Genomic DNA, 13,885 nt, shown 5'->3' on the forward strand with positions numbered 1-13,885 from the left:
CGCTTCTCGTCCGGTGCGCAGTGTTGTTTAAAATTTCAAGTCATAATGAGCTGTTTGTGAAGAAAGGCTCGACTTCCAAATGAGGTCATTGAATCAAATTCAAGAAGTTAAAGGGGTTTATTCATGGTGTGTGCGGCAGCAACGATGCACAAGTTAAAGAGTTGTCGCAATCATTGAGAATGTTGCTTGAAGTTTTGACAGAACAGTACAGGAAATAAACAGGTCATTTAAGTACAATTCTGTGGACTTTAATAAATAAAGATATTTGATATTGACGCAAGGAAATGGCACAGGTCTGCAGAAAGATTTTATTCTTACATATAGCTGTAAACTGCTGGGATCCAGAATGAGTTTGATCAGCACTTTATTGTTCATAGCAGAGGGCTCTCTCAATTTATATTTTATAGTTTGTCTATTAACAAGATTATAAGCTTTTTATACGCACCCCTCAAAATCCCCCCATATAACAAATCCCAATTTAACACATGACATATGAACCACACACTACTTAAACCTCCATTTTTGAGGCATTTCAGTACTTTGCATTAAAGGGCTAACCCCTTACCCGCTGTCTGCGCCTGGGTCCTCTGTCCTTGTGCCTCACCCAAATCATGACAGCATTGTGGGACACAGTATACCATGTAATGTAGTAATCTGTGTGCTCTGTTGCATATTGCATTTTGGCCTATGGTATTGTTTTTGTGTACATCGACAACGTAATAAGTGTTTTCACTCTCAGAGTACTCTCAAGATTACAGGTTACAGCTGAAGTATGACAATCCCTGTACATGATGAGTTAACTCTACTTGCGAGGACAGACTGGTTCTGTAATGTCACCGTGCTTATATAAAGTACAGTATATGTGTTTGTGTGTGCATAATAGCTGATTGTAATGCTGATGGTGTACTATGCTATTGAACATGGGTAATGGGTTGTATCAGGGGTCTTGTAGCCCCTCGGTCGGTCACAGAGATGAGCTCGGGGGTCTTGTGAATTGAAATCGCAGAGCAGTTTTCCTACTAATTTGCACAATTAGATTACATGCTACAGTAAATAGATCCTGAGCAAGAACTGGTCAATAAAGCACTGTATTGATATTCATTTAACTAGTCTCTCGCTCTCTCACATGCACTAACAAAGTCCATCCTATTGCAGCTGACTGATGTTGACGTTTGTTACAGGTATGGAGACATGGTTCCTAACACCATAGCTGGAAAAATCTTTGGCTCTATATGCTCTCTCAGTGGCGTGTTGGTCATCGCGCTTCCGGTACCGGTCATCGTGTCCAACTTCAGCCGGATCTATCATCAAAACCAGAGAGCCGACAAGATGCGAGCACAGCAGGTACCACAGAATCTTTTCATTCCACGGCAGATCTGTTTTAGATCTTATGATTTTTTCTTTGTTTTACAAGCAAAGTCATCCGCAAAACTGTTTCTGACTCATAAAAGAGTTCAGCTGGATTTCTAAAAATGTCTTAATGCTATAAGAGAAATGTATAAGATAAAGATTCATGACAGTGTTGTTAAATATGAGTTCACAGACTCGCTCTAGTGAGGGATGTTAGCGAATCTGTGCTTTTCTCTTAAGCAGTCAGATTTTAAGTGTATGGACTAAAGATTTTTTTTATTGATTTACTTTTGTAGTTTCATTTGAAGATTCACATGATAGATCGCCATCTACAGGTGGTGTTTTTTATCTCACACAGGTGGGGCAACCTACTTTGCCATGGGACGAAGACAGTCTTGAAATAATCAAATATTTCATTTTACGTCGTATTTTAATATATTATTTTAACTTTGTGGAAATTTTATTATATACATTTTGGAAATGTTTTAAATCAACAGTTAGCTTGCAGGTTTTGTTTTTCATTATTAATGTAAACAGCCCGTGAAATCTATCACTGGCATCATTTCACCTCTTGGCCGCCACGTGGGGTGTTGCTAACACGATCGATTCAGAGAAATTCTTTGCTGTTTTACAGAAAGTGCGACTTGCCAGAATTCGCTTGTCCAAGAAGGGAACCACTAATGCCTTTCTACACTATAAAGAAGAAGGAGGATTTCAGGTAAATGATCTCCCTATTAGTGCTGTGATATTTTCAGAAACATTGAGAATATGACTCAGTAAAGGTATAGTTTACACTAAAATAAAAAGTCCTCGTTTACAAAAGAGTCGGTCAATAATGCCTCAGACCATTCAAAATGACATGAAAGTGTCTTATTTTTGGGTGGAAAATGATCTGAAATACATTCGATTTTCATCAATCTGTCATATTAGTTCCTATATGGGCTGTAAGGTATTACGTTTGTGTTTTGTTTGACGGGTCATGTTTAATTCACATTCATTCACTGTAAGTGTTTACCCTAATTCAGTGGTTCTCAAATGGGGGTACGCGTACCCCCAGGGGCACTTTGGGGTACTGCAGCGGGTACGTAAGAGAAACTGACATTTTGGAATAAATAATAAAAATCAGTAAATTATGATAATAGTATTTATATATGAAATTAGAACTACCCAAAGATGCATAAAAAAATATATAATTATTAGATAATATTATTAGATATAATAAAGGTTTAACTGTCATTTCACTGTATTTTAAAGTAAAATGTTGTTTTCTGGTCAAGGGGTAATGGCTTGAAAAAAATCATAAAGAGGGGTACCAAATGCTAAAATGTTTGAGAACCACTGCCCTAATTGGTCACCGTACATGTCAGTCAAACAGCTTACAATCAAAGTGGGCGGATCTTCTCTAGAATACAGATGAAGGATATTCGTGTGTATTTTGCAAAGGGGTTTGGATAAGATGGAGTCTTTAAATGTTCTTTCATCCAGTCTCCAGTAACACCGTGTAATAGATGCCTCAATATTTCCCTCAAGCAGAAATCTTTGATATTCAATCTTCCATAACAAAACGTTTCTCTGTTGAGGTAATTGTGGATTCATGCCGTCTGAATGACAACGGTGCGAATTTGTTTGATGGCAAAAACTTCAAAAATCATTTTTTTTAAATTGTCAAAGGTCACTGGCAAACGCTAAGAATTGGAATATAAATCAAAACTTCTTGGATATAAAAAAAGAATATATTTTAAACATTAAATCTAATCAAAAGCTTCAAATCAAACCCAGCAACCAGAGAACATTAAAGTATTAATATTCACAGCGTGGTCTTTCTGGAACCGGATCGTGATGAAAGGCCATTAAAGCATATTATCAACTCATAACTGAACAGTATATCACTGCCAGCAGTTATTAAGCGGCGAACAGTTTTATAAGATATAAAGATCTTTTGGATCTCATCAAAGAGCGTTATAGGAATTATAAAGGTCAGATGTTTGGACCCTGAACAAACTGTCAGTTTGAAATGTACTCTGTAATACCAGCACGGCTGCGTTTCAGATCCGACCGATGACATTTAGAGTCAGCTAAACTCTCCGTCGGGTCCATGACCTGTTGTAAAGGAAACATCATTAACAAGACTGAAGGAAAGGAAAGAAGAAGAGCAATAGCAGCACAGAGAATAAAGGGGGAAACAAATTCTCTGAGAATTCTTTCATTGTTTATTCACCCTCATGTCATTGCAAATGTGTATTAATGATGACAGAATTTGTATTTTTGGGTGACCTCTCCTTTTAAGATGAATCACTTTGTTTTATTGTTTTCCCCACTATTTACATCTCTTTGGACAAAAGATGCATAAATGCTGAAATCTTAATGTAATACTTTTCCACACATACTACATCCACTATGATGTGTGTAACCTTGACAACGATAACAATGATGGGAGGGCAGTGATGCCAACATCGAGAGACGTTTTTGGACCAGGACAGATATAAAAAAACGTGTATCCGGCACAAGTATCTCTGTCCTGGTTCTCCTTCCTATCTGCTGTAAGAATACAGGGTTGTTTATCACAAGATGATTCAGCGTTTCGGGAAATATCTTTTTGCCATTTCATCCTTTCTGCTATAATAATATTTTCTTCTTTGAGATAAGATAGATTAAGTGCAGTTTTTATATTGAAATAAAAATATGCCTATGCACTTTTGCGGTGACTGGCTTGTTAGAGTTATTTTACTGTAATTTCCGTCTTGGGGAAAACAAGCGTGTTAAAATATCTGTTTGTGGATGTGTGTTTATGTCGTGCGCTGCAGTTCGGCCCTTGGGCGTGTTTACTCGAAATGTACTACTAGATCAACATGACCAACTCTGAGTTAAGCGTTCAACCTGTGGATGTGAAGAGGAAACAAAGACGAAGACACATACTGATAAAAACATGCATAGATTGTTTTTATCAGTATAAATCGCCTTGGATAAAACCGTCTCCCTAATGCAAACACATCATGTAAATGTATAAAAATCCTCCTCCAGGCTTCTATAGAGTCTGTACAGTATGAGATTTGTTCACTCGTTTTATTCTTTTCATGCTAAAATGTTGCAGCCTTAAATTCTGTCACTGGCCTGCTGGCTGTCATTTCATCACAAACATATTCATAACCACAGGGATTACAGCAAAGCTTTATCCTGTAAACACACTGAAATCTATATTCATGGCACAGGAGAAACTAGCTGTATTCAAATGTTTATCCGCAGCCGAGAGAGATTGAGACGGAGAGAGAGATGAAGAGAGATTCAATCCACAGCATCACTAATGCGGCAGGTATTATTCACAAGAATCTTCTCAGGTTGTGAAAACCACAATAATCCAATATTTACAATCCTCGAGTGAGGGTATTTTTTCAGCACGGATCTATAAAGCCATTACTAACCGGCCTGCAGTGCTATTTATAAACCAGGCCAAGTTTTTTTTTTTTTCGAGCCTTCTGTCTGTTCTGGATTTGATTTCTCCTTTGCAACTCAACACTGTCGTTCAGTGCTCAAGAAAAACACACAAGTCTCGACCTCTGCTGAGAGGACGATAGGAAAATCTCTGTAAACCAATGCATAGATGACTACATATACGTTTTTAGGAAAATATATTGATTCACCTTCATGTCATTCCAAACCTGTATGGCTTTTTCTTATGCAGAACACAAAAGAAGATATTTCGATATTTTGTTTCAGTGAAGATTTTTCTACAACACTTCAAATGCTATTAGATTGTTAATGGTAATCTTAAATCTATAATTTACCTTATTAGTAAGTTTATTTATTTTTTATTTAGCCTTGTCGTGCAAGTACTGTTGAGCTTGTGCAGAGGCAGCAGCTTTTGCCAGAGGGGAACTGGAATCCCCTAGTTGGGCCTGGGTTCTCCTGAGATTTTTTTCTCAATTGGAGTTTTGGGTTCCTCGCGACCGTTTACATATTGTTTTGCACTATTTGCCTGGCCGGGGGGGCTGCTTTAGAATTTAGAAGTTAGACATAATTAATATTGCATATAAGAGTTTATAGTCCGTTTTATATTTGACCTGTGGTTCTCTCTCCTTTATCCCAAATGTGTGCTTTCACTGTGTGTGTGTGCGAGTGTGTTTGTGTCTGTGCATCTATGTCAATGTGTGTAAGTATGTATGCATATTGTGTGTGTGGAGCATTTGTTTGTCTATCTTTTGTTGTTTTCACCTTTTTCTTGTTTTTTCAGGTATTCAATGTGTCTCATGTACAGCTGCTTTGTAACAATGAAAATTGTAAAAAGCGCTATATAAATAAAGTTGAGTTGAAGTCCAGTCAATGGAGGTCAATGTCGTTTGATAAAGACATTCTTCAAAATATCTTCTTTTGAGAACCGCAGAAGAAAGTCATACATGTTTGGAATGAAATGAGGGTGAAAAATGAAAGATATCTTTAAAATAAAAAGTCCTGCAGCAAAATGACACATCAATGTTTTTTTTTTGGGTTGTAGTCTCATAGTTAGGACTGCAATGACAAGAAAATCCCATCGATTTACATTGAAGGTGAGACGTGGAAAGCAAAAACCCAGAAAACCGTAGCAACAACATAGTGATCTGTTATCAACACTTTAGCAACATCAAAGCAACGCTCTTGAAACCACTCATAGGGATGTCAAATGATTAATCGCCATTAATTGTGTTTGTGTACACAATATTGGTCTGTGTACTGTGTATGTTCATTTTGTATGTATAATAACATCCAAATACATTCATGTATACATTATATTTTCTCATACAGTTATATATAATTTAAATTAATAAATATTTCATAAATATGTGTATTTTATTGCGTTTATAAATACACAATAAGTATGCGCTGCACACTTTTATTCTGGATGCGATGAATCGTATGACAGCTCTAGTCATAACCAGCATCATAAAGGCAAGCTTTGCACATGTTAACACCTTTTTGATATAGATTGAGTATATCTGTAAAAACAGCTTTAAAGGTAAAAATGTTGTGAACCACAAAAATTAACCATAGTTTTCATTTTTTTAATATGCTTGTAGAAGTAAAACTATGGTAATCCGATTGTTAATAAATCTGCCTAGAAACATTGTTACTATACTTTTACTATAATAAAAACCCTTCTTATTTTCCTGAGGGACATTAGATTTAGTCGGCCTGTGATGTGATAAATTACTTATGTACATGTATGACGATGCTAGTTTTGTTATCCAGTGGTTTGATCTCTTATCTCCACTGAGAAAATAGTGTTGTTAATGTGACGTCCGTATCGGCTCTTTTTCACCAATGGGATGCCAGTGATTAATGGTTTAATACGCTCTCAGGTTCTTCTGCAGTGACGAAAATCTCCTCTCCTGATGGAGCGTTCTGGAGGAGAGGATTGTGGCCGGTGGATTTCACTGAAATGTATTTATTTGGGATTTATAACCTGGGTACTTGCGATCGGGTGGCAAAACAATTCACTTTGCGACTCCAGTCAGACAGCAAATAGATTATGACAAATGGAGATTCTTTAATTTTCTCATTTCGCATGGCTGCGGAATGAACTGTGCTCCGTCAAGATAACAAACTGTGTTCTTTATTGAAACAGCTCTCGAATTTATTTGCAACTTTGGGGAATTTTGGAATATGCGGTTCTCTGGGACACTTGTGGCGTTGAATTATATTGGAATAAGTTGTTTTGGTTAGTTGTTGTGTCGGTCTCAGATCTAGATCTGGAAGGTTCTGTTGGATCCGGATTGAGAATTGACACGTGTTGATTTTCCATCAGAGAAGTAAAATTGCTTTTCGCTCCAACTCACATCCTACGTGATGAAACTTTCAAATCCTGTATAAAGCGAGTTTGAGTTTAGCAAAAACAAACCTACTCTGATTATTGAAGATCTTATCATCCAAACCTTGGCGGACTCATCTTAGGTTTGGCTTACGTCGCTCTTTTCGCGTAGAAGACATAGAAGTCCTTGCTCCTTCCTGACCGTGGCACCCACTTACAATGACCGTCATGTCTTCCCTCGATAAGATCTGCTGCTTTTGAAGGCTCCTGATAGGCTAATTCCAGATGAGGGCAGGGATATAGTGGTAAAACACCTGAACAACAAAGAAGTCTGGGGCCAGATGATATCAGTGAAGCACAAAGGAAAGACACGGTGACCGATGCTCCTTCAGACTGGTTCTTTACAGCACAACATCCTCTCCTGTGATCGGTTTACAGTAAGATGTTTTAGAAGTTACCGGATACCTGCCAATGGCTTTGACAAGATCTGTCACAGGAGGTGAAGCAAGGTCGAACCTTTGGCACGGTCAGACTTGGCAGATCTCATTTTTAAATAAAGATCGAAGACGACAGTTTATCAATTTTTGGTGACTACGGTAATACATCAAAATCAGTGTTTGGGTTTAACACACATCCAGCTGTTTAGTAGATGCCTTAGCTGTGATGTACTACTCTTATTTCGATGCTTTGAAGCCTGAAAATAATCACTTTATTCTTTAAATAGAGTTGCATTAACATAAGGGTTTTGTTTTAAGATGTAAAAGATGTCTGTCCTAAATATATTCTTGTGTTTTTGATGCTTCAGAATCGAGACGGCGATGGCGGTATGTTTCTGAAGAACAGGTCTACTTTTGAACACCAACATCATCACCTGCTACACTGTCTGGAGAAAACCACAGTGAGTACTGATCTCCTGAACGTCTCTTTCCACATTCTTATACTTCCATCGAGTTTGAAAACTCTGTTTATCGCCGGTGATAGAAAACGGGGTGTTTTTACATTTGAAACATTTGTAAAAATACAGAAATAACCATACTCGTAGTTCTGCAATGCTTTGTTAAGAGTGTCAACAACAACAAAAAAACCTTTAAATCAATTACAATCAAATTGCCTTAACAAGTGATTTCAACTTATTATTTCAGTTTTTCCTTTTTGTATTCAACCCAGTTGTTGTTGTTGTTTTAACTTACTTTGGATTTCAACTTATTTTAATGCAGCTTATTCATAACAACTTAAAAAATTAAGCAGTTATGGTGACTTTTAACAGCAAAATAGTAAGTTGCCTTGAAGATTTAATTTGACTGCACACTCAAAAAAAAATTAAATCAAATAGATGGGACAAATCAATTGGACCAAATTAGTTTTAGTTGGCTACAAATGTTTACAGTGTGCTTAAAAATGTAAGAAATTGTAATAAACATTATTGGTGGCAGTAGTTACAGTAAGTAGACTTAGCATCAAAATATTGCACAATGGTGCTCTGGGCACCATTCTGTTCCCCTTTTATCATCTCACGTTTCCTGTTGTCTGTTTAAAACTTTAAAGGCCAAAAATAAGTAAACATAAAAAAATAAAGACTTTGCTTGTAGAATTTGCCTTTTAATACAGTTATGGTTTATGTATTGTGCTTATAATATTTAGTATGTTTACATATTATAATTTGTCTCGAAATTTAACAAAATCACGAAATGTTCCGTGTGCAGGACACAACTTTAAAGGAGTCATTTTATGAGCTAAAATTAATATTATCGTTTTAGATTTAATGCAATTTTCATACACGATTTAAGGTACAATAACACTGTATTTTCCACAAACTGTGTATGTTTGTATCTCCTCTTTGCCCCGCCTCTCCGAAACGCACAGATTTTTTTACAAAGCTCATCGCTCTGAAAAGCGAGCTGTGCTATGATTGGCCAGTTAACCAGTGCGTAGTGATTGGTGGAATACTGCAAGCGTGTGACGGAAATGTTACGCTTCTTACCATATTTGGAACATCAGGTTCTAAAGCAATTGTACTGACAGGTACACCACCTTACTTACATATACATTTGGGCGATCTTAGTTAACTCGTACCACGAACTGAAGTAGATTTGTGGGGGTGTGGTTACATGAGGCGTTTTAGGCAGGTCTGGGTGAACATTCGCTTTTAGATAGAATGCATCTTTCATTCTGACACTTTAATTTTTGCAATTTTACATGTCTAATACATGCATGGGCAACTTATAACACACCAAAGACACAGAAAAACACCTATTCGACCCCTTGAATATAAATACATGCTTTTTGTGCACTCTAAAATGGATGAAAGTTTTAATCTTCCTCTTGATGTCTCTTTTCCACAGAACCACGAGTTCACAGACGAGCTTACGTTCAGTGAGATGTGTATGACAGAATCCATCGGCTACCGCACCAGCCGTAGCACTTCCATCTCCAGCCAGCAGGGGATGTCGACGTCCTGCTGCCCCCGCAGGGCCAAGAGAAGAGCCATCCGTCTGGCCAACTCCACCGTATCTGTCAGCCGCGGCAGCGTGCAGGAGCTGGACACGCTGCAGGTGCACAAACCCTTCAGACACCAAAGGTACGACATCGCAAACCCTGTACAAATCAGTTTTGCAAATCCAAGTACTTTATTGCAATTATTATCATTAATGCACAATTCTTGTGTGTGCGTGTGCAGTCGGTCCAGTCTCAACGCCCGGACAGAAGACCTAAAGCTAAACTGTGACGATAGAGATTTCACAGCGGCTATAATCAGCATACCCACCCCTCCTGCCAACACCCCCGACGAGAGCCTGTCCCCGTCTCCTGCCTTCCACAGCATCTTACGCAACTCGCGCTCTGGTTCCTTCACCCACGAGACCGTGAAGATCTCTTCCTTATAACCACCACAAGCACAAAACCTTCCCCTTTTGCACAATGGAAACCAAGGGGACGAGGCTTCTCCCAGGAACGATCGTAATGCCACAGAAAAGACAAGACGCGAATCTAAAATGGAGATCTGTAGGCGTGGACTCGGGTGACCTGACTTTAGTGACCCTGTTTCAGGCAGAGACGCCCGGACAACTCACGCAGACCGGACGGAAGCGTCATTCTTTGGACGCTGAGTGGATGAGATGAGACATTGAAATCTACAGTCGTGGTGGCATCGAAGGCCTTTAACCTTTTAAAAAATATGCAATGTTAAACAAGCAGGAATTATGCCTATATGTCCACTGTATAACACAGTTGCGTGGCGAGATTACGAAAGGTCATAATGACAGTATGTCAAAACTGTAGATGCAACATTGCGTTCCGCATTTGATGGCAACAGATTGTGGAAATGATGAACGAGATGGTGTATATGTATCAATATTTGTATCATATCTCTTTAGAGCACATGCATCTTCAAACCCCACAAAAAAAAGAAATTCTGACAAATCTTACCCAGAACATGCATGTTGATGTATAGTAGACTCCATGGCAGAGAATGAGGCCGCCGACATGCTACTCACATAGTTTTGCATGTGACTTATTTTACTCGTTTGGTTCGTCCTCATTTCTTGACATTGAAAAAATGATATTTTAAGAGTAGCAATGAACAAATATGATGCCCCTGATGTGCACATTAACAGAAAAAAGAACAAGAAATAAATAAAAAACAATCATTCAGGCATGTTTTTCGCAGACATCTGAGGTGCGGCTTCGTGTGAGTGTATGAGGAGTGATTGAGAAAGACTTGTTTTAATTGATCACTCATACGGTGTAAAAATATCCGCAGCGGTATCCATGCATGTGTTTTCTCCAATGGAAAAAATGAGGGTTTTTAATGCATCATGTCTTTCTGAATCGAAGCGATCGGAAGGATGTTACCACTGTTATTACTTATTTTTCATTTAGCTTGATGAGTACATGCGAACCCCAGTTGGCTATTTTTACAGTAAATGCATCTAACATGCTTATAAAACATGGTCACTCGTTTGTTTTGATGCTCATCTGTTATGGTTTTAATAATCATACGCGGCAGCGAGACAGGCAATAATACTGTAATTATTTTGTACTAAAAAAGAAACGAAACATAATATTGTAAGATATGATTGTATATGAAAATGAAAAAAAATGTAAGGAATGCAAATTTGCACTTGACTGTAATGAGACATATATTGTTAATCCGTTTACATGCATTAAGTTATTTTAATGTTGGTTCTCTCGCTTCATTAAACTGGTGTAAAGTGGTAAATGTAGTCATTGGTCAGACCTGCTCTTGTGTTCGGCAGGGATTGTTGGATGAAACGGCTCCCGGTTGGAGATGAAAGAGTTAGTTAACAAAAGCACAGATGTGTAAAGTCTATTTCACTAATAAAGTGAACTCAGAAGCTGAATGTGTGTCGCCTCTCAATGGCATCTGATGTGCATTTTTTGCTTCGATTAAGTGCTTCTATTTTTCTGTTTTTTTTTCTGTTTGAGGTCTCATATCTTCTCAAACTTGCAGATTATTGTTCATTCTTTTCAGGATGTCACTTGTGTCACTTGAACTTGACCATAAACTTGGTGATTTTATGATTAAGGTTAGAGTTGAAATCTGTACTTTTTTTAATATAGCGATGAACGGCCAATGACATGTAGTAGAGACAGATCAGACATGCAGAGAGACACTACACCTCTCTCTCTCTCTCTCTCTCTTTCTCTCCCTCATATTTGTCTGCCTAACTGGTTTCATGTCTTACTTTCTCTTTTTCCTCTTACTTCAACTAATGTTATTTTACAAATGATTAAAAATAGAAATCTTTGAATTATTTATAATTTTTAATCAGTGTTAGTATTCAATGGTTACAAAACACTGACCTCTAGCTGCAAACAACATATAGCCCTCACATTTTATTGTTAAAGGGATACTTCACCCAAAAATGAAGATTCTGTCATCATTTACTCACCTTCCTGTTGTTTTCAAATTTGTATGCATTTCTTTGTTCTCATGAACACAGAGAAAGATATTTGGAAGAATGCTTATAACCAGACAGATTATATATAACCAGCCCCTCATTGACTCAGCTGATTGCTGTCTTTCATTCTTCAAAATATCTTCTTTTGTGTTCAACAGAACAAAAAACATTTATGAATATATAATTACTTATAATTATAAATATCATTTTTGCCTACTATGGGAGTCAATGGGGGGCAAAATCTGTTCGGTTATAAGCAATGTTTCATACAGATTTGGAACAACTCGAAGGTGAGTAAATTAAAAATTACATTTTTAAATTTGGGGTGAATTATCCCTTTAACGGCATTTAGTTATTGAAAGAGAATGCAAGATACAGCAAGATTTAAAAAATAGTTCACCAAGAAATGAATGTTATGTCATTATTTGCTCTTATAATGCAAAGATTGTGCGTTTGATCCCAGGGAACACACATACTGATAAAAGACACATGCACCGTAAGTTGTTTTGGATAAAAGCGTCTGCTAATGAGTAAATGTCTACATCCTACAAAGGTCATTTTTTAAATGAAATGAAGTTGGTTTTAGGTGGAAAGAGCGGGAACAGGATGTGACATCACAGAGCCCTTATAAGCAGGTATAACTTTAATCTTCTCTCTCTTTCTGTGTTCTCATCTCTGCGATCATGTGGTTTCTGCTTATCCATTTGCAAATATTTGCTGCTCAAGGCAAGTGTCATTTTATGTGTTCATTTATTTGATTTAGATAACTGTGCGTTTATGATATGGTAGGGACCATTAGTAGAATGCAGTTTTCTTTAAATTAAATTTTTTTCATTGCAAATAATGTTTTGCAAAAATTTGAGTAAAAAAATAAGCTTGGATTTCCTGATTTGTGCAAAACCTGATCAGAATAAATTAGGAAATATTACCTTTTAATTTGTCCTCAGATTTAGATTTCATTATTGACTTTATTATTGACTTTTACTGAATCTTTATTGTTTTTCTTGTTAAAAATATAAGTAACATGTATTGTTAACGCAGCACACATGATTTGCATTGTTTAAATTTTTTACATATTTTTAATCTATTTTTCAATGCATGTTTAAAACACTAACTGTGAATATAGTAATGTTATAAACTATAGTAACAGTAATTTGTTTATTTACTTATTTACAGTTGGAAATCTAGTTCACACATTCGGGGTTTGTCTAAAGTGTGAAAATCACAGTGACACTTTAAATTTTCTGATAATGCTGTACACAAAAAAGACATATACATTAATTTAAACAAATCCTGTTAAAAACTTATTATAATGGTATTTTAATGGAGCCCATCTATATATTCATAGTCCTTTTTACTCATTGTAATTATAAATTATCATGAATAACAAGAGAAAAAAGGTAAGTGTCAGCACACTGATTCATTGCTCCTAAAATTCTTCTTTAGAAATATACTATATATTCATTAGAAAGTCTTCATTAGACCCGATGACAATATTAAATAATGTGAAACATTGAAATACGCTGTGTAGTTTAAAGCATAATGACTGTAATATTACTCTGTCTTTATAGAAAGTGTTATCACATGGCTGCTTTGTCTACATTTTTAATAATAAACTTAATAGATTCACATTTTGCAATACTTTAATATTTATACAATAATGTTTCCTCCATGCTGATTGTAGATAAAAGGGGCACTTTGTCTTGGACATTAAGTACATAAATGTCTAAACTATTTAAAAAGAAACAGGAAATTAATAATAATAAGAACATTATATATTTTATACGCTGGTTTAAGACTGCTGTGTTGCTTAGGCGGTTCACTGTAAACATTTTTG

The 13,885-nt window shown here is 36.6% G+C and overlaps 1 protein-coding gene across 1 annotated transcript in view; it reads left to right on the forward strand.

Moving 5' to 3' along the window:
- The window catches only part of kcnd1 (potassium voltage-gated channel, Shal-related subfamily, member 1), a 44,970-nt gene extending 33,483 nt beyond the window's left edge, over positions 1-11,487 (forward strand). Inside the window, exons 3-7 of the mRNA XM_056773442.1 lie at positions 1,182-1,344; positions 1,985-2,068; positions 7,935-8,027; positions 9,472-9,707; positions 9,807-11,487. Coding sequence (XP_056629420.1) covers positions 1,182-1,344; positions 1,985-2,068; positions 7,935-8,027; positions 9,472-9,707; positions 9,807-10,011 — 781 coding nt within the window. The 3' untranslated portion in view covers positions 10,012-11,487. The remainder of the gene's footprint in view (positions 1-1,181; positions 1,345-1,984; positions 2,069-7,934; positions 8,028-9,471; positions 9,708-9,806) is intronic.
- Positions 11,488-13,885: the final 2,398 nt, after the last annotated feature.

The sequence above is a fragment of the Triplophysa dalaica genome, chromosome 18 (assembly GCF_015846415.1).
Source record: "Triplophysa dalaica isolate WHDGS20190420 chromosome 18, ASM1584641v1, whole genome shotgun sequence".
Classification (NCBI taxonomy): Eukaryota; Metazoa; Chordata; class Actinopteri; order Cypriniformes; family Nemacheilidae; genus Triplophysa; species Triplophysa dalaica.